The sequence below is a fragment of the Diospyros lotus genome, chromosome 4 (assembly GCF_014633365.1).
Source record: "Diospyros lotus cultivar Yz01 chromosome 4, ASM1463336v1, whole genome shotgun sequence".
NCBI lineage: Eukaryota > Viridiplantae > Streptophyta > Magnoliopsida > Ericales > Ebenaceae > Diospyros > Diospyros lotus.
Genome location: NC_068341.1, coordinates 3,589,845 through 3,609,188, shown reverse-complemented (window position 1 = coordinate 3,609,188; position 19,344 = coordinate 3,589,845). Strand labels below are relative to the sequence as shown.

At 37.4% G+C, this 19,344-nt stretch overlaps 3 protein-coding genes across 6 annotated transcripts; 2 read left to right on the top strand and 1 right to left on the bottom strand.

Moving 5' to 3' along the window:
• Positions 1–1,235: 1,235 nt before the first annotated feature.
• LOC127799017 (protein NETWORKED 1A-like) lies at positions 1,236–9,933 on the top strand. Of its 4 annotated transcripts, none has more exons than XM_052332700.1 (6): positions 1,236–1,485; positions 1,647–1,702; positions 1,863–1,915; positions 2,038–2,313; positions 3,636–7,855; positions 8,425–9,933. In XM_052332700.1, exons 4-6 carry the CDS (start codon positions 2,211–2,213, stop codon positions 9,637–9,639), a joined length of 5,538 nt encoding a protein of 1,845 aa, XP_052188660.1. In that variant the 5' UTR covers positions 1,236–1,485; positions 1,647–1,702; positions 1,863–1,915; positions 2,038–2,210; the 3' UTR covers positions 9,640–9,933. The 4 variants fall into 4 exon arrangements, with proteins under 4 accessions (XP_052188660.1, XP_052188658.1, XP_052188659.1 ...); XM_052332698.1 differs by having other exon boundaries at positions 1,863–1,921; XM_052332699.1 differs by having other exon boundaries at positions 1,236–1,509.
• A 2,037-nt stretch (positions 9,934–11,970) lies between these two features.
• LOC127800696 (40S ribosomal protein S3a) lies at positions 11,971–15,346 on the bottom strand. The gene is made up of 7 exons (XM_052335460.1): positions 15,226–15,346; positions 15,057–15,104; positions 14,819–14,924; positions 13,376–13,513; positions 13,109–13,294; positions 12,681–12,881; positions 11,971–12,217 (listed from the first exon to the last, which is right to left on the bottom strand). The coding sequence occupies exons 1-7, from the start codon at positions 15,234–15,236 to the stop codon at positions 12,125–12,127; spliced, it is 783 nt and encodes a 260-aa protein (XP_052191420.1). The 5' UTR covers positions 15,237–15,346; the 3' UTR covers positions 11,971–12,124.
• A 1,792-nt stretch (positions 15,347–17,138) lies between these two features.
• LOC127800147 (leucine-rich repeat extensin-like protein 6) lies at positions 17,139–18,654 on the top strand. Its single transcript, XM_052334597.1, has 2 exons — positions 17,139–17,495; positions 17,615–18,654. The coding sequence occupies exons 1-2, from the start codon at positions 17,198–17,200 to the stop codon at positions 18,403–18,405; spliced, it is 1,089 nt and encodes a 362-aa protein (XP_052190557.1). The 5' UTR covers positions 17,139–17,197; the 3' UTR covers positions 18,406–18,654.
• The last annotated feature ends 690 nt before the right edge of the window (positions 18,655–19,344 follow it).

The following is a 19,344-nucleotide window of genomic DNA, read 5'->3' as shown; positions in this document are numbered from 1 at the left end:
AATGGTATTAGTGCATATATATGACAACAGCTGTAGTCTTTAATGGGGGCAATAATTAGTGAATGGCTTATTCAGTGCAGCAATTTTCTTTCACATCTATCTAGTACTGAAGTGGTCATGGCTTGCTTAAGTTTTCTCAGCTGTAATACTAAATGGAAGCTGAGCTCTTGGACCACTGCAAAGATGGAAGAAGTTACTGTGAGGTAGGAACCCTACATTATGACGCCTCCAATTTGGTACAAGTTGCATTATATTCTATAATATTTTTTATGCGGTTAATTGTGTACAGATTGATGCTTGGTGTATCCCTTTGTAACCCAAATATGTAAGCTTCCAGTCATTATATACCTTCACCTATAAAAATGAAGATAAAATTCATTGGTCTTATCTAAACACTAAGAATAAGAATAAAACATATTCTCAGTTGTTTTGTGTGAAATTAAGAATTATCTTTTAAAGAGAATTACGAGTAACAAATTACTATATCAACTAAAATTCTTGAAGTATAAAAGACATAAATCTCTATCTTCTAAAGGATTTAACCTCTTTCTTTATTTATTTATTTTTGTTAGGTCTAAACTCTATTTAAGATGTATAATTTATGTTCTTTCCTAATTATCAACTAACTTAAATATTAAAAAATTATCAAAACAACCGATAACAATTCTTCGCTATAATTGTAAATTATAACAAAGAACATCCCTTTTGATTCAAATAAATTGACCCAAATCCCACCATTGATATAGGTCATTAACATTTATTGAGATGCAAATTATGGTATCACCAATTTTTAGATACTATGTCCAAAATTTGAGAAAAAAATTTAAGGAAAGTGTCATATAAACGGATTTTCTGTGCAAAAATATAATCAGAATAATGCTTGTTTTTTAGTTACTTGTACAAATTTAAATATTTTTCAGTAATAATTTGTTTTTACAAAATTGTGCAAGGGAAAAGACATATTGGGAACCAGGAAAGCACATTTTCGAGAGTACGAAGCAAGGGTGTATTGGTCATTTGATATTCCGGACAGTATTTTAAGCCAGAGTTCTAAGCAAGAGAGAAAGTAACGTCAGAACGCATGCTGGTTTTTTTTTTTTTTGGGATATGATATCCCAATTATTTAATTAAATATCATAAATACTGTTTACAATCACCGGAGTGAATCTGTACGTATGTGATGTATATGAATGAATATACATTTCCTATCCTAAAATAAGATGAATAAATCATAGCCCTTTCACTTTGTGGGGTCACCGCTTGTCTGCTTTTACAGTTTGTCACACTGACACAGTACCAACCAGAGAATAAGATGCAGAGGAAGAGCTACGAGGGAGAGAGAGAAGTTGGGATTTGGGAAGAAGAGATGTTTCTGGGTTAGAGAGAGAAAATGGGGTGAAGTGCCGCAGATGGGGGTCCGCTATCACCGGTGATGATGAGAACCCCGTTTTCAGATTTCATTTTTTTTTGTTAAGTTTTTTTTAGGTAAATGCAATTTTTAAGTTTTTGGTAAGTTTTTGATCTTCTTTTGCTGTTTTCTGATGCCCATTAGCTTGGATCTTAATCTGTTGCATTTCAATTTTTTACTGGGTCCCTTCTCAACGGATCATTTCAAGTTTCGACCTTTGTGGTTATCTTTGTTGTAGGTCTTGTTGATTGGGTAGTTTTCATGCTGTATTTTTCTAGGATCGAGGAGATCAAGGTATGCATTCCAGATGTTTGTGCTATTGTCTCATGTTATCTTAATGATTTGTGAACCCGTGAAACACAAAAGAATTTGATGTTTCTTCTGCCTTCTCTCTCATGTTGAGACATTGTATTGTCAAATTTTCTTCTATTGAATCTGTTTGTCTGATATACAGGTTTGAAGGGTATTGAAGAAGGAGCTGTCTTGGGTTCTGTAGAGCAGAATGATGTATCAGTTCAGAATCTTTTCTTCATAGTTTCTTTTAGTTGATATAGACTCTTAGTAATTGGGAAGAAAACCTTTCTAGCATTTCCTTAACCTTAATGTTTTCTTGTGATCCTGGTGGCTAGGCAAGAAGAGTGACAGATACAGAGCCTCAAAGCCTCTCTAATTTGGTTCGGCTGTAGAAAGTACTGATTTTTTTATACTGGCCCGGATCCATTGCCTGGGCTTTTATTACTGGTATAAGGACCAGGAGTTCTCGAGGTCAAAACCAGTGATATTTTTCTTCATTTCCGGAATCATGGCGAGCTTGATGCATTCCGAGTCCAGGCGCTTGTATTCTTGGTGGTGGGACAGTCATATTAGCCCAAAGAACTCGAAATGGCTTCAAGAAAATCTTACAGGTCTTGATTTTTCACTTGATTACTATTCATCTCTGATTTTTAATGACGATCGTTTTGGTTACAGTTTACCATTTTCATGTTTTCCTTTTCCTTTGTGTTGTTTATTGACTCAAAAAAATCACGAAAGTATGGTTGTGGGACCTCTAACGCCATTGGATCGATATTGACTGAACGGAAAAGCCCAGAGATGGGAATTTCTTGATGGTCATTTAGATCTGTTGTCTCTTCCTCAAGGAAAGCTATTAGTGTTGCATGAAATAAACTTCATCAATAAATGGTGGTATGATTTCCTCGGGGGGGTAATCTGGTCAGTGGTTAGTAACAAGTTTTCTGCAGGTATATGCCTGTAAGAATATTCCATGTGGATTTATTTCCTTGAACTTTGAGAAGATACTTTTGCTTTTGTGCATGCTAACTGATCTGATATTTATAATATTTTTTTCCTATTGCAATTGATTTTGATAAGATTATTTTGAAGACCAAAATCCTAAAGGTTAAAATATCTTTTAGTTTAAGATCGCCTATTTCATAAACAGTAATTGAGGTAAAATATGGGATTAGGAGAAAAAGTTTGCAAGTAGAATTGAACACACTAATCAGAATATGGGATTGGCTTGCAGCGTGAAGGTTCCAATGGACAACAGTGCCTCTAAGATCAAAGCACATGCTTACAAGTGATCTTTTCATGGGAGAAAAAATGTCTTACAATGAAGGTTGCTCAAGAAATATGATAGGAGAAGAAGTACGTTGTATGGCAGAGAAACAAAAAAGTAACTTTGATGTATATCTTTTTATCAATGGGTATATCATAACAAAACCCTTTAGAATCTTGTTGTAGGCTCTGAAGCACTAGTAGTTGAATCGATCCTTATTAGTTTCTTTGCTACCTTGTTCCAAGTTGAAATCAATTCGATGACTCTCTCTCTCCAACAATTTTAGTAGCTTGCTGCTTCTCTTTCATTTCATTTCTTATAAATCTAGTATGGGTTTAGTTGCTTTTCAATCACCTTTCTATTTATGTTTTTTTATAGCCACTGGACTTTATTTACATGTCTTTTTTGTATGATGCTTGCATTGATTGATATGCATTCTAGGAAAGACAGTCCCCATGGCATCTGAACCATCTATCATAAGTTTTTAAGTGTTAAAGTTGCAGTGTTATAGATAATTGGCTCCAGCCTGTTTTATATTGTATTTTAGCCTACATGCTATCTCTTCCAATATAGAGAAAATCATTTTTATCCTTAAAAATTCATTCAAATGCCCATTCCAGACCCTGTCTGTTGAATAATACTTACCAATGGCTGTTTTGTTCCAAACAGATATGGACGCCAAAGTTAAAGCAATGATCAAGCTCATTGAAGAAGATGCAGATTCCTTTGCAAGAAGGGCAGAGATGTACTACAAAAAAAGGCCTGAACTCATGAAATTGGTAGAAGAGTTCTACCGAGCTTACCGTGCCTTGGCAGAAAGGTACGATCATGCAACAGGAGAGCTCCGACAGGCCCATCGAACTATGGCCGAAGCATTTCCCAACCAAGTTCCCTTTGTAATGCCAGATGATTCACCTTCTGGATCCTCAGCAAGTGAGCATGATCCACGCACACCAGAAATGTCACATCCAATTCATGCATTCCTTGACCCAGATGATTTGCGTAAGGACGGATTGGGGTTTTCTGCATCTGATGTTGCCATCAGCAAAAAGGGTTTGAAACAGCTTCATGAGATGTTCGGGGCAATAGAAAACTCAAAGCTTGCTGAGGGAACAACAAGACACAACCTGAAACTTGTGAAGGAAGAGAAAGGGAAAACTTTGAATGATGAGGTCTTGCAGTTATCAGATGAGAATCAGAACCTTAAAACAAAGGTCCTTCAGGAGTCTGAGCGTGCAGGTAGAGCAGAAACTGAAATTGAAAACTTAAAGAAAGTCCTTTCTGATCTGCATGCTGAAAAGGAGGCTGTACTTCTTCAATACCAGCAGAGTATGGAAAAGGTGTCCAATCTGGAGGGAGAACTTGATCATGCACAAATGAATTCCAGGGGACTTCATGAAGAAGCAAGTAAAGCTGCAGCTGAAGTTCAGACACTGAAAGAAGCCCTTGTCAAGTTAGAAGCTGAAAGGGATGCTGGTTTCTACAAACAGAAGGAGTTTCTGGAAAGGACATCTCATTTGGAGGCTATCATTTCTCAAGCTCAAAAGAATGCACAAGGACTTAATGAGCGAGCTATTAGAGCTGAAACTGAAGCTGAGTATCTTGAAAAAGAACTTTCTCGATTGCAGACTGAAAATGAGGCTGGTTTTCTCCAGTACAAACAATATCTAGAGGGAATATCTGAGTTGGAGAAAAAGCTCTTGCTTGCCCAGGAGGAAGCCAGGCTACTTACCGAGAGAGCTGCTGTAGCTGAAACTGAAGTTACAAAACTGAGAAAAGATCTTGCTGAATTAAATTATGAGAAAGAAGCTGCAGCTCGTCAGTATAAGAATTGCTTGGAGAAAATATCTAAGCTGGAGAGTGATCTCTCTTGTGCCCAAGAGGAAATCAGATGCCTTAACAGTGTGGTTCTGACTGAAACTGCAAAACTGAAGGATACTGAAGAAAAATGTGTTCTGTTAGAGACATCAAATCAATCTCTGCTGTTAGAAGCAGATAACCTAGCAAGGAAAATTGCAATGAAAGATCTAGAACTTTCCAAAAAGCATGAGGAGTTGGAGAAACTTCAGGCCTCTTTAGATGATGAGCATTCCTGTTTCATTCAAGTTGAAGCCTCTCTGCATACCTTGCAGAATTTGCATTCTCAATCTCAAGAGGAGCAGAAAGCTCTAGCCTTGGAGCTTAAAAATGGGTTTCTAATGCTGAAGGACCTGGAAACATGCAAACATGGTTTGGAGGAAGAACTTCAGCAGGTTAAGGATGAAAATTGGATCCTGAATGAACAGAATTCATCGTCCATCCTTTCAATGGAGAATCTGCAAAGTGAAATTCTTAGATTGAGGGAGATAAAAGAGAAACTTGAGGTGGAGTTTGGGCTACAAATGGGACAAACTGATTCCCTCCAGCAAGAGATTTACCATCTGAAGGAGGACATCAGGGGCTTGAGCAAGAGATATCAGGCTTTAATGGAACAAGTGGAGTCAGTAGGTTTGAACCCAGATTGCATTGGGCTAATCGTAAAAAGTTTGCAGGATGAGAACCTAAACCTGAGGGGCATCTGTGAGGAGAGAAGAGATGAGAAAGAAGCTTTTTTGAAAAAAATGGATAAAATGGATCAACTTTCAGATAAGAATGCTGTTCTCCAGAGTTCTCTGTCGGTTTTGAGTTGTGAGTTGGAAGGCTCACGAGAGAAGGTCAAGGAATTGCAAGAATCTTGCCAGTTGCTCCTTGGAGAAAAATCTGCTCTTGTCACTGAAAAAGCTACCATCCTATCTCAGTTACAAATTATTACAGAAAATATGCAGAAGCTCCTGGAGAGAAACACTGTTCTTGAGAATTCCCTTTCTGGTGCAAATATTGAACTGGAAGGTCTGAGGGCAAAATCAAAGAGCTTAGAGGAGCTATGCCAGATACTGACCAATGACAAGGCCAGTCTTCTCTCTGAAAGAGGCACTCTGGTTGTTCAATTGGACAATGTTGAGAAGAGACTTAAAAACCTGGAAAATAAATTTACAGAATTGGAACAAAAGCATACTGGCCTAGAGAAGGAGAAAGAATTCACATTATCTCAGGTAAAAGAACTAAAGGTTTCTCTAGATATAGAGAAGCAAGAGAGGGCAAATTTTACATTGTCAAGTGAGTCCCGATTGACTTGTCTGGCAAACCAGATCCAGCTCTTGCAAGAAGAAACTAGGTGGAGGACAAAAGAATTTGAAGGAGAACTTGATAAAGCTGTAAATGCCCAGTTCGAGATCTTTATCTTACAGAAATTCATACAGGATATGGAACAAAAGAATTACGCTCTATTAATTGAGTATCAGAAACATGTTGAGGCATCAAAATTGTCAGAGAACCTGATTTCAGAGTTGGAGAGTGAAAATCTTGAGCAACAGGTGGAAGCAGAGTTCTTGTTAGATGAAATTGAAAAACTGAGGATAGGTATATATCAAGTGTTCAAGGCCCTTGGTGTTGCTGCAGTAAATGAACCAGATTGTAAGATTTCAAATGAGCAGGTATTTGTGCACCAGGTTATACAGAATATTGAAGATATGAAATACTCTCTCTCGAGTTATGAGGATGACAAGCAGCTATTGTTGGTGGAGAACTCTGTTCTTTTGACTCTGATCAGGCAATTGAGATTAGAGGGCGTGGAAATTGAGTCAGAGAATAAAATCCTAGAGCAGGAGTTCGAGAACATGACCGAACAGATTGTTATGGCTCAGAATGAGAAGCAGAAACTTCTAGAGATGAACAGGAAGTTGAAATCAGAAGTGAACATGGGAGAGCAACAGGCAAATGTACTTAGGTCTGAAATAGAAAAGATGTCTGTTCTGCAGGGAGATGTGGAGAGGGAGTACCTTAGCTTACAGTATGAACATTCTCAAATGCTTGAAGAAAATAGGTCCTTGCTGAAACATCTTGGAGAGCTGCAGGAGAAAAACTGCATAACAGAAGAGGAAAACAGTTCTATCCTTCTGGAAACATTAGCTCTTGATAGCCTGTCTACAATTTTTAAGAACCTTGGGACTGAAAAAACTCTGGAACTAAAATTACTTTCTGATGATTTGCACAATCTTCACAGTGTCAACAATGACCTTCAAAAGGAGCTTGGTGTCTTGAAAGGGAAGTTGGAAATAAAAGAAGCAGAAAATTTACTTCTCAAGGATTCAGTGAAGAAATTAGAGGAAGAGTTACATGATGTCAGAGATTTCAGTAAACAATTGGGACAGGAAATTTCAACTGGAAAGAATTCCTTGTATCAGAAGGAAAGAGAGCTCTCAGAAGCAGAACAGAAGCTTAAAGCTACAGAGGACTTATATTCAGAATTGTGCATAACTGTGGATGGAATGAAGAGGCAGCATGAAGAATCAATATCCACAAATGAGAACTTCAAGAAGCACATTCTCAAACTATCTGAGGAAAATACAACCCAGAAGAAGGAAATTGAATGCCTTCGTGAAACAAATGGAAACTTTGAGTCTGAGCTGGGGGTATTACTTGAAGAAATTGAAGAACGCAGGATCAGAGAAGAGAATTTGAACTCAGAGCTGCAAGAAATAAGCAATGAGTTTGAAATCTGGGAGGCTGAGGCTGCAACATTCCATTTCGATCTTCAAATCTCCACCATCCGTGAAGTTCTGTTTGAAAATAAGGTTCATGAGCTTAATGGAGTATGTGAAACTCTTGAAAAAGAAACTGCTTCTAAAACAGCTGAGATTGAACAGATGAAACAAAGAGTTGGCTTCTTGGAGACAGAAATATCAGTCCTTAAGGATCAATTATTTGCATATGCTCCTGTTGTGGAGTCACTGAGCAATAACATAACATCACTTGAGCACAATATTCTCTATCAACGAGAGCTTAACGCCACTGACAAACAGGAACTGAAGGTAATGTTGTTTCTCTTTACATTGATTATAGAAAGTACTTTGAATCCTGAATGAACTTGCACAAACTCTCTTATCAGCCTAGAGTGCAATAAACATGTATTTCTTTTAATCTTGGGAACTTTACTGAGTCGATAATGAAGATAAGGTGCGTTAGTGTCTACTAACTAAGCATATCTATTAATAGTATTTTGTAACATTTATATCTTTTAAAAGGTTTGCATCAATGATGCAAATTCCTTTTCTTAGTACACTTTGGTGATTGATTCCGATTAAGTAATGACCTTGTAATGAAATCTGGGGGAGATAGAAATCACGTTATTACGTTTTATTTTAGCTTCTGTGTACATCCCCATTGCTATTGAACTTCCTTTAAGAATTATTAGCAGTCAAAAAAGCTGTGCATACCTTGCAAATTCTGACCCACTTCTATTTATGTGTGCTAGTTCAATGTTGTATTTTTTTTCTTCTCTCTTTTTGCTATTATTAGAGAGAGAATTCAATGCTGTACTTGTAACAGATAAAAGTATTTGATTCAAACTTGATCATCCTTTTTTCTCAAACATTTCCAGGACGTTGGATTGCCTACTCCTCCCAATGAGAAAAACTGTCGAGACTTGATGGAAGATGGCAAGTCTGTGATACCAAATGGAATTCCAGAATTGCAGAACTTACAGAACAGGATTAAAGCTGTTGAAAAGGTAGTAACAGAAGAGATGAGAAGGCCGGCCGCGCAGGAGAGCTTAGACACCAAAATCAAGCTTGAAGCGGCCCTGAAAGAGATTGAAGAGTTGAAATCTAACTGGAGCTTCAATCTAGAAAACAACAAACTAATGGGAGGGATGGACTTACGGGATGAACCCAGTGATAAACTCAAGTTGCAGAGAACAAAACCTGAAATTTCTGAAATGAGGAATGGGATCTTAATGAAAGATATTCCACTCGATCACATTTCAGATGGTTCATCATATGGAATAAACCAGAGAAGAAATAATGGTGCTGATGATCAGATGCTTGAGTTATGGGAAACTGCTGAGGATGATTGCAACCTTGCCCTAACATTCAAAGGGCAGGCTCATGAACCATCAGAGGAGGACATTGTGTGCGACCAATTTGAGCATGTGGAGGAGGATAGTCAAGATCTGCCTTCAGATTTACAAGTGGAAAAAGAGTTATCTGTTGACAAGTTAGAGGTATCCACGAGCATTACCAAACCAAATTCAGAGCCGAACAAGAGAAAGATCTTGGAGAGACTTGATTCTGATGCTCAGAAGTTGAAGAGCCTTAAGACAACAGTGGAAGACCTGAGGAAGAGATTGGAGACAGGCAAGATGAGGAAAAAGTCAAAGAATGTTGATTTTGAGACAGTGAATGAACAGTTGCAAGAAGTTGAAGAAACCATTGCGCAGCTGGTTGAGGTAAATGGACAACTGATAAAAAACAGTGAAGAGTCGCCATTCCATTCAGCTGGAAAGGCTACTGCAGAGTCAGAGGCCGTCCAGAGCATGCAGAGGAAGAGAGTTTCAGAAGAGGCACGAAAAGGGTCCGAGAAGATTGGACGATTGCAGTTGGAGGTTCAGAAGATCCAATATATCTTGTTGAAACTGGAGGATGAGAAGAAAAGCAAAGGGAAAAACCGATTTACAAGGAGTAGAACAAGCATCATCTTTAGGGACTTTATTTCCAGTGGCAGAAGAAGTAGCCCAAAAAGGAAAAAAGGCCGTCTTTGCGGTTGTTTCAGACCTCCAACTAACCGAGATGGTAACAGCATGAATCTTCCTAACTAAATTAGGTTCAAGTAATCAGTATTCAGTCCTGTGAAATGCTTATTGTACTATGTGAACAAGATCACTTGAATTTGTTGGTAGGGGACTACTGCCCAATCTGTAGTTTGGAGGAACTTTTGAATTAGATCTAATCTAATTTCAATAAGCAGCTCCCCATGAGCCTCTTTTTTCTGTCAATATCTGTGGCTGGTCCTGTCGGGGAGGTCGTCAGAAGCCATGAACTGCTCTAGTATTTTCGTGTTAGAAGAGCAATGAACCTTTGTTATTGTAATGATACAGCAATTAGATTTTGTTTTTTTTTTTTTTTTTATCAAGCTGGTCTACAGTTTCAGTGGGCACAGGTAGGGATTTCCAACCATTTCTTTTGTGTTTTCTTCGTTCCATTATAGAAGGTATGTTCGTGTTGGAAATGCATTGGAATGAGCATTAATCTCTCTCTCTCTCTCTCTTTGTGTAACGGTTGAGGTTCACATAACAACGTATTGTCTGATTCAAGTCGCAATCAATTCCCAATTTTATCGCTCTGCAATTTAATCTCAAAACACGCATCACTATGTAGAACACTCTCTGTACTTATATGCCCAGTTTCTCTCCCTTTGCATGGCCGATGTGTGATTCGTCTAAAGTGCTTACATGCACCCCTCTTAGGGACTCAGCGTCCTAGTTAAAATTTGTCTCACCATCGCACTCAAAGACTCGGGGGTCAACTCTAATACCATTACTGTAACGGTTGGGGTCCACATAGCGACGTATTGCCCGATTCAAGTCGCAACCAATCCCCAATTTTATCGCTTTAGGATTTAATCCCTAAACGCGTGTCACTATGTAGAACACCCTCCATACTTATATGCCCAGTTCCCTCCCTTTGCATGGCGAATGTGAAATTCACCTAAGATACTTACACTCTCAAGAAACTTTTAATGAAGAATAACACAATTAAAAATAAAATTTCAAATATTATTTAAAAAAAAAAAACTTTTTTGTTGAGTCCATTTTTTCTAAAAATTTGTTCAAAACAAAAGGCTTGTAATCAAACAACTTTTTTCAGTTCTCATCACCAAAACTATTGAGCACAAAAAAAGAAATACCAGAGAGTATATATTAAAATTAAACAGCTCGTCCACATAAACCCCGCAGGGTAATTTATATTAAACCAATGCACCTGTTGAGTTTATTATTTGTTCCAGAAAGTATTTTTCATGCAAGCTCTCTTATCCATTTTATTCTATGCAAAGGATTGGGGCTAAATCTCGAAGGGATACCAGCGGGCTCGTTTGGCAAAGCAGTTTGATAACTTATAAACTATTATAAGTTATTAAGAAAAATTGGTGAGGTATTTGGCTGCACCTCACCAACGTTTAACTTAGGTAATTTAAACGCTGTTGTCACAGCATTTTGCAAAAATTATTGGGAGATAACTTTTGCAAAACACTACTTATTTAAAAACTGAATTGACCAAGCATTTTACCCTCATCTTTTTATTAATTTCTAGCCATGCCCTCTTCTTCAACCTCTACCTCCTATCACTGCCTTCTTCAACTTTTTCGGCCCCCACCGTCGGCCATCACTGTTGCCCCCATCAGAAATATTAGTTGTTGTCTCCCCCACCACTGCTTCCATCGTCTCCTTTGTCGCAGACCATCCATCACCCCGATTTGTTTCAAGATCGCCACTGTCAACTGTTGCTGGCTGTCCGTCACCCCCATCAACCGTTGTCCATCACCGTCGGTGCTTCACCTCTCTTCCTCCCTGCTGCCATCTATATATATATATATACATATAACAATATATTATATATATAACACATAATAATATATAATTTATTAACATTTAATGATAAAATTATACATCATTCAACATATTTATTTTTATCTTTTTATCAAGTTGTAATAACTTATCAACTCTTTCAAATCAAAATTATAAATATTAACTAATATCTTAAAAGCACATTTATCTAAACAATACCTAACTTAAATACAATAACCAACTTAAACACTACTGAACTTAAAAACTACAAAAATAAAAACCTACCCAAAGCAATAGTAGGCCACTTAAAAAGACGAGCGCATTCAACACATGACAGCTACTATTGCTGTCATAGCGTTCATATTAAAGATAAAATTGTGAAACAGTTTGTGACATGGAAAAAGGGTCTTGATGCAAGTTGACATTGATGCTGCTATTGCGGGGGATGCTAATTACAGCTTATTAAACCCAACAGAAGTAATTAGCAACAACACAAAAACAAACCACCAGATGCAGACAGCATACTAGGAGCTCAGCCATTTTTGTAGCTCCACTGGACGGGCAACGGACGCATACACAAATCCATTGAGAACAAAATTGGGTTTTTACTCAAATTTAAAACGCCAACAACATACCAGTCTCGACAAGATCCAAAATGGTACCCAACATGCATAATCTAATTCTTTTATCAGAAAATCATAAAGAACACTCAGAAATAACATAAGTCCTAAATATCCATTTAAGCTCCAACAACTTCAGTTGCTCCCTCAACAGCCTCCTCAGCAGGCCTGTCCAATTTTACCCCAACATCCTCCGAATAATCACCATGCACCTACAAAGCACCACAAGCGAGGTTGAGAATTATACAGTCGGGAAGAAAGCAGTAGTTAATCTATATTCTGGAGTTCTAAAAAAAGGGTAAATGAAAGGAGAAGAAAATGATTTAATTGAATAGGTTATTTCAGTTGGTATAGTCCACCCTAAAGACCATTTTAAGCACATCTATTTATTTTCTCCAGAGTTTGGAACCCAACCACAAGACACTGCACAAATTAGCTTCAATTCCTCCATTTCCGTGGCTATTTTCCCCATCCCTTTCTTTCACAACAAATCCAAGAAAAAATTTGCCAACTGAATTTCCAAGGCATGCTCCTATTCCTACAAACGTGTCCATCCTGCTACCTATCCTATGATATTTCTAATTCTCTCATCAAATTCATAAAAATTCTGACTGTTCATACATGCCTGCAAAATAGAATGCAACATAAAAGGGCTTATCAAGAAGAATGCTTTACCTCCATTAACTTGCCAAGATCAAATTTAGGTGCTTTTAAGATCTTGACTTTGCGAATGAACACATTCTGCAGAGGATAGATACTAGAAGTTGCTTTTTCAATCTCCCTGCCAATTGATTCAGGAATGAATTTCTGTACCAAATCCTTCAAATCACAAGATTGTGCCTGGTTTACCATAATCTCCCTCATCTTCCGACGGATCTGACAAAGGAGGAAAGAAGGTAGTATTAAACAAAAAGAAACAGAGAACTGCATTGATTGTACATAGAGCAAAGCACCAAGCATGATTAAAGTGGCTCTTCATACCAAATTTCAAATAAAAAACACACAATTGTAAGTTCCTTTTCTTTAGAATGCTTATGAAAAAGGACAAACTAATGATATTTTAGACAAAAGGGTTAGAATTTAGATTGTTTAAACAATTCAACCTGCCGAATCTGGCTTGATTGTGCATAACAAGTCCTTTTCTGCTGGTTTGGGCGCTTCTTAGTAAATCCAATGCAGAACATCCTTAAAGTGTAGTTGTCAGTTGTTTTGACATCCACATGAGCCTCGATCAATGTTTGCCACTTACGCACCAGAGACCTAAGCTTGTCTGTGGTGAAGTTCATACCCTGACATTTCAAAAACCAGGAATTACTAAGAAACCATACTCATGAAATGGGAAACAGTAAACAGTTGGATCTTTTTCATACCCAGAAGTTTGTCAGAACATTCTTCCCTTGAACATCTTCAGCTCTCAGTCTGATCTTCCTGTAGGCATGATCCTCATCACCCTGAAGGTCAGCTAACGAAACCTCAAAAACACGATGTTTGAGTCCATCTGAAGCAATCTGAATAAGAATATAAACAAAGATAAAAAAAAGTGAATAATAACTACTTTACTGGTATCTGTAAACTAAATGCATAAAATTTTCAAACTTCTTATATTTGTCTGTTCAACTTATTAAGCATCCCACAATACAGAAAACACTATAACGTCAAAACTTATTGAACACAACTTCCCTCTCTTTTCACGCGCATCTCTTTATATTATCATTTTTTCTTGCTAAACAACAGCCAGTTTTCCAATTACAAGATCACTAGAGTTAGACATGGTATCACCTAATCTAGTAGTTTGCCATCATAGATGATGTAGGATTCACGAATATACTAAAAGACGGTCTTAGGTTATAAAGCTTTAGACCGTAAAACTACCACCAGACTTAAATTTTTCTTGCACAAAGCATAAATTTTATAGCAGTCTTCTGCAATATCATTATCTTTTGGAAACCTAGAAGGAAGGAAGGAATTTAACAAATAACTAGTTTGTAGAAAATGCGCATTCAGTTGAGAAATCTATCTTCAAATATTTTAGGTGCTTAAATAAGGATTATATCATCAGATACCCACAGTAATCAACCAAGCTGTAAACATATAGTATTATACTACCACAGCATGCCTTCAGGACAGTAGACGTCTTAGTAAACCTTGTTTTTATTGCCTTGAGATGATTTGATCTCAAATAATTAATTAAATTATTGGATGCACACGAGCTGATATTTTGTGACAAATAATACAATATAAAATTGACAAGGAAGATTAACAATGTCCAGTATTATATTCAACTTCAAAAAGAAAACGCTGAAGGAGACAATGGGAGCACTCATTTCCAAAATTGTGCACACAAGATGTAATGCAGACATAGAGCTTGAATAATTTGTTGTCTTATAAATTTTAACTGATTGGGAAAAAACAACTTCATTTACCCATCAAGACCAGGCCCCATTCATATCATAATTGATAATATAAAGGGATTCATCCAGCAGAAGAACCACACACTAACAAATCACAAATTTTGCTTAAGCTGCAATTAACTGTTCAACACTAACTGAGCAAAACAGATATAAGAAAGTGATATTTTGACGACTACTTTTCATTGTTTAGTTCTCCTTTTCTAACCCGACAAAAAATCTGGGAAAAATTAATGCAATCACTTCCCCCATCTTTTTCCCTTTCCAATCCCTAGCCCCCTCTTATCCAATTGCCGAACTTATCTAAATAGAAAAACTCAACAGTGCATATTAGGATTAAATCATATATTCAATAATCTGCAAGGGAAAAATCTTAAATTAACGGTAGGCAAAGAAATATATGACCTTGGTACCCTGAGTTCTGGTCACAAGAGTTTTCCCAACGTTTCGGACGGTGAAGACCGATGGAGCCTTGATATCGTACCAATCCTTCTTGGCGAACGGATCGGCACTATACAGGCCAAAAAAAGCACAGATCGTCAGCACAATTAAGATAATAGATTTATAAAATTTGCACACATACTCTAGTATTTAGTCTGAGCAATAAACGGAGAAACACGAGATGTAAGTTTGTTATACTCACGCTTTCTTCTTTCCTCCCTTCTTTCCCTTGGAAATCCTCTTGTTCTTGCTGTTACATACACACAGAGCAATAAGTCGCTGCGACAATGCATCTTTAAACACATACAAACAAAAATACAAAACGATGTGTTTCCTATGAATATCAATACACAGAGAGAGAGATTGCGTACCCGACGGCCATTGTCGAGCAGTCTGAGGTTGCGAGGGGCTGCTGCGATAGGCTCGACGACGGCTTTGAAGATCCTGGAAAACCCTACTCGCGTGTTGAATTATATAGTCTCAGATTTGTGCGCTTGGTACTAGACGGGGGGTTGTAGCGTTTAACCTAGTGTAACACGACGCCGTTTAATTATTGGGCCGAAGATGTGAACTTGAACTGGCTTTATTTGTGTGGGCTTTGAGATATGCTTGTGCTTTCTTAATTAACTTTGATGTCTGGGGCTTCCTGTTGGGCCTAGGTAATGCTAATTGGGCGTCGTTAGTTGGGTTTGCACGATTCATATTGGGCCCATGAACTTGAAATTTTGAGCTTCACACATGCTAATTAAGAGAATCATAAATCATAAAAAAATTGATCAACTTCCCAGTGAGAGTTGAAACCACTTAAACTTTGTCAAAATAAAATAATATGTTCATAATATGCTAACAGGGTCATAACGAAATTTGTTTAGTTATATTGTAACCTTGTAAAAAAATATCATCATAATTAATATATATTTAAGTAAAGACCAGTAAGCTGCAAGCCAACTTACAGGTGAGTGGTGACTCTCATCTATGCAAATTAAATTAAACCAGAATTCAGCTTTCGTGCCATCCCACATCCACAAGATAATAGATAGAAGTGATTTTTGATATCACTGTGAGTTTGTAATATCACAAGTTTGCCCTTGTGAACATTATTTGAAGTTCATTACGCTAACTAATGAAGTTAGATGATACATAAAAAATTGTCTAATATACTTTTAATCCCTACAAGCCCTTGTGGCCCAAACCTTTCACAACCATCTACTTTATCAGTGCATGTAAGAAAGGCCTTAAGAAATGGAGGCAAGTTATAGTCTCCAACCTTATGGCCAAAAAAAATAAAAAAAAAACAGAAGCAAACTTTTAATTTATAATCTTAGTTGGTGGATCTCATAGGATATCCATCCAGCTGTGCTAGCTGGTTATCGATAAGGATTAGCCTAAAGAGCACACTTCATTGAATTAGCCAGTACAAATCTAGCTAGCTATATCTCTCTCATGTCTTAGATGACTGCAGCAGCAGCCAGCTGCAAAGCCACAGACGAAAAAACCGTACGTGTTTTAATTTGGTGAGATTATAGAGCTAAAATCTACCCAACTACTGTTAGAAAACCAATTAATCATCTAATCTAGCCTACAATGCCAATGCCACTGTATTGTCATGAAAAACATAAATAAATTATTAATATACATGAGCTTCTTTAGAATAACAAATAGAATATATGAGAGAACGATGGCATTCTACACAAGTGTCTACTATAGTTGAAAATTAATTAAGTTATAGTTATAAACCTCTGGTTAGTTAATACAATTACAAAATCACATAGTCATCACTTCTGTTAGTAGGTAAACATCATGTTTGTTGCTTTGAAGCCTTTAGTTTCTTATATTCATTTATCGAAAAACAAAACACAAACGAACAAGCTACTATATAGTATTATATTGGTTTCTAATTATAAATATATCAATTTTCAAATTAAATATAGTGTAATTAGGGAAACGGGATCAAGTAGTTAAACCCCAATTAATTAAAAGAAACATTACAGACTAAATGGCTACGTACAGCCATCAGTGAATCTTGTTGGGCAAGTCAGTATCAATACGCCGTTTACGTATTAGGGTTAGAGTAATATTATATTAAATGAGGTTTTGATTCAGATTTTTTACTAAAAATTACAAATTACAACTATTATAATAAAAAAATTATATTTAAATGACTACTGTACAATTCAAAAATATTATTATTTTATTTTAACATCATGCAACCGTACGATTTTGCTGCATTATCATAATATATATATATAAGCCTAACCGGGTTTCCCAAGGATCTGATCGAACAACAAATATAGACAACATCACAGCATCATCATTAGCAGAACTAAAACCATTTCTCCAAAGATGAAGATCATCAACCCATATCTCAATTCAGCCCTGTGGAGCTTCCTCTCTCTCTTGTTCTTCTTCCCTTCGATCTCTCTTCGGGCTTCACCTTCTTCTTTACCACTCCCGAACCCTAGACTCCTGCATGCTTACATAGCCCTCCAAGCATGGAAACATGCCATCACTTCAGACCCTAATGGCTTCACATCCAACTGGTGTGGCCCAAATGTCTGCAACTACACCGGAGTTTACTGTGCACCTGCCCCAGATGATACCCACGTCACCACTGTCGCCGGGATAGACCTCAACCACGCCGGTAACAATCTATATCTATAGAGCCTGATTACGATTAGAAGATAAAAATCTACCAAAATTAGAGAAAAATCTAACCCATTTACTCGATTGATACTAATCGATGTGGATTTTCGTCAATAGGTATCGCCGGTTATTTGCCGGAGGAACTGGGTTTGCTCACCGATCTCGCTCTCTTACACATCAATTCCAACCGCTTCTGCGGCAGCTTGCCGGAGAGTTTCCGCTTCCTCCACCTTCTTTACGAGCTGGACGTCAGTAACAACCTCTTCGCCGGGAAATTCCCTAACGTTGTTCTTTCTCTTCCTTCACTCAAATATCTTGATATCCGATTTAATGGGTTCGAAGGGGACGTTCCTTCCAGAGTTTTTGACTTGAAACTCGACGCTTTGTTCATAAACAACAACAGATTCCAGTCATCTTTGCCGGCAAACTTCGGCAACTCTCCGGTGTCAGTTGTAGTATTGGCGAATAACAACTGGAATGTTTGTTTTCCGCCGAGTATAAAGAAAATGGGAGGAACATTAAACGAGATTGTTCTTAGGAATGTTGGTTTGAAGGGTTGTTTGCCGCCGGAGATAGGGCTGCTGAAGGCGGTCAGGGTGCTTGATGTAAGCTCGAATATGGTGGCCGGGAAGTTGCCGGAGAGTATAGGAGGGATGCAGAGTTTGGAGGAGCTAAATGTGGCGCATAACGTTCTTTCCGGGGAGATCCCTGCGAGTATATATTCGCTACCTAAGTTGGGAAACTTTACCTACTCGAACAACTACTTTTATGGTGAGCCGGGGGCGTGCCAGAAGCTGCAGGAGATAGATGACGGGAGGAATTGTATACCGGCCAGGCCGGGACAGCGGCCGGCTGAGGAATGCAAGGCCTTCTACTCTCATCCGGTGGATTGCGGTACATGTGGTTAATTGTTCACCTAGCTAGCAGCAGCCAATCACCACCACTGCTGCCACCGCCAGCGCCTTACTGTCGTTACCCATGAATATTATCAGTTCACTCGACAATCACCAAATTAAACATTCACGTTTTTTTTATTCGTATTTTATTTATTTTGTTTCACAAACAAACAAGTAATAAAAGTTCATTATATATATTGTTCCTTTCTGCTTCTCCATTTCTCGTTGCCTGCAGACCCAAGCTCTTCGATTTTGTATATATATAAAGCACCCTACTTTTCGTGTTTTGTGAGGAACACAGATATATATATATAGTAACGCTTATACGTGATATCTCCTTAATTAATTTTGTGTAAAAAAAATTATACCCACAATTCTCTATATATATATAAATAAATAAAGTTCCTTTTTACATTACACATCATTGGTGAGTGTATGCTCTTGTTTGGGTAGCTCTTAATTATGTAAAAGATTAAAAGAATGCATCTTAATTTTCCCAGTTGTTTGAAAAGGTTGGAGCCAATATTTAAAGACTCGATCGAGTTGCAGTCTCCATAAGTTAACGTTGTTCCGAAACAAATTAAGTAGAAGGAAAAGAGCAAAACAAAATGTAAAGGAGACTATATATACTCAAGATCATTTTGCATGGATTTGGAAACCCTTCTAGGTCCCTTAATTTGGTTACTATATACAGTTGTTTTAAACAAAGAAATAAATTTAAAAATGTGGGTTTTTTGGTAAATTAATCTTAAAGTATCATTAAAAAAGGAACTGCAGTTTTGCAGTCATCAGGTGGGTCGGAAAGAAACTTAGGTTGCTTAATTAGCTAGTGTTTGCAAACAAATTGGTAATTCACACGAAACTTAGCAAGTGTTTAATTAATTAATAATAATAAAATGATTTTGGCTAGCTAGCGCTTTATGTGGTCGATACGCCTACCAAATCTTTTGA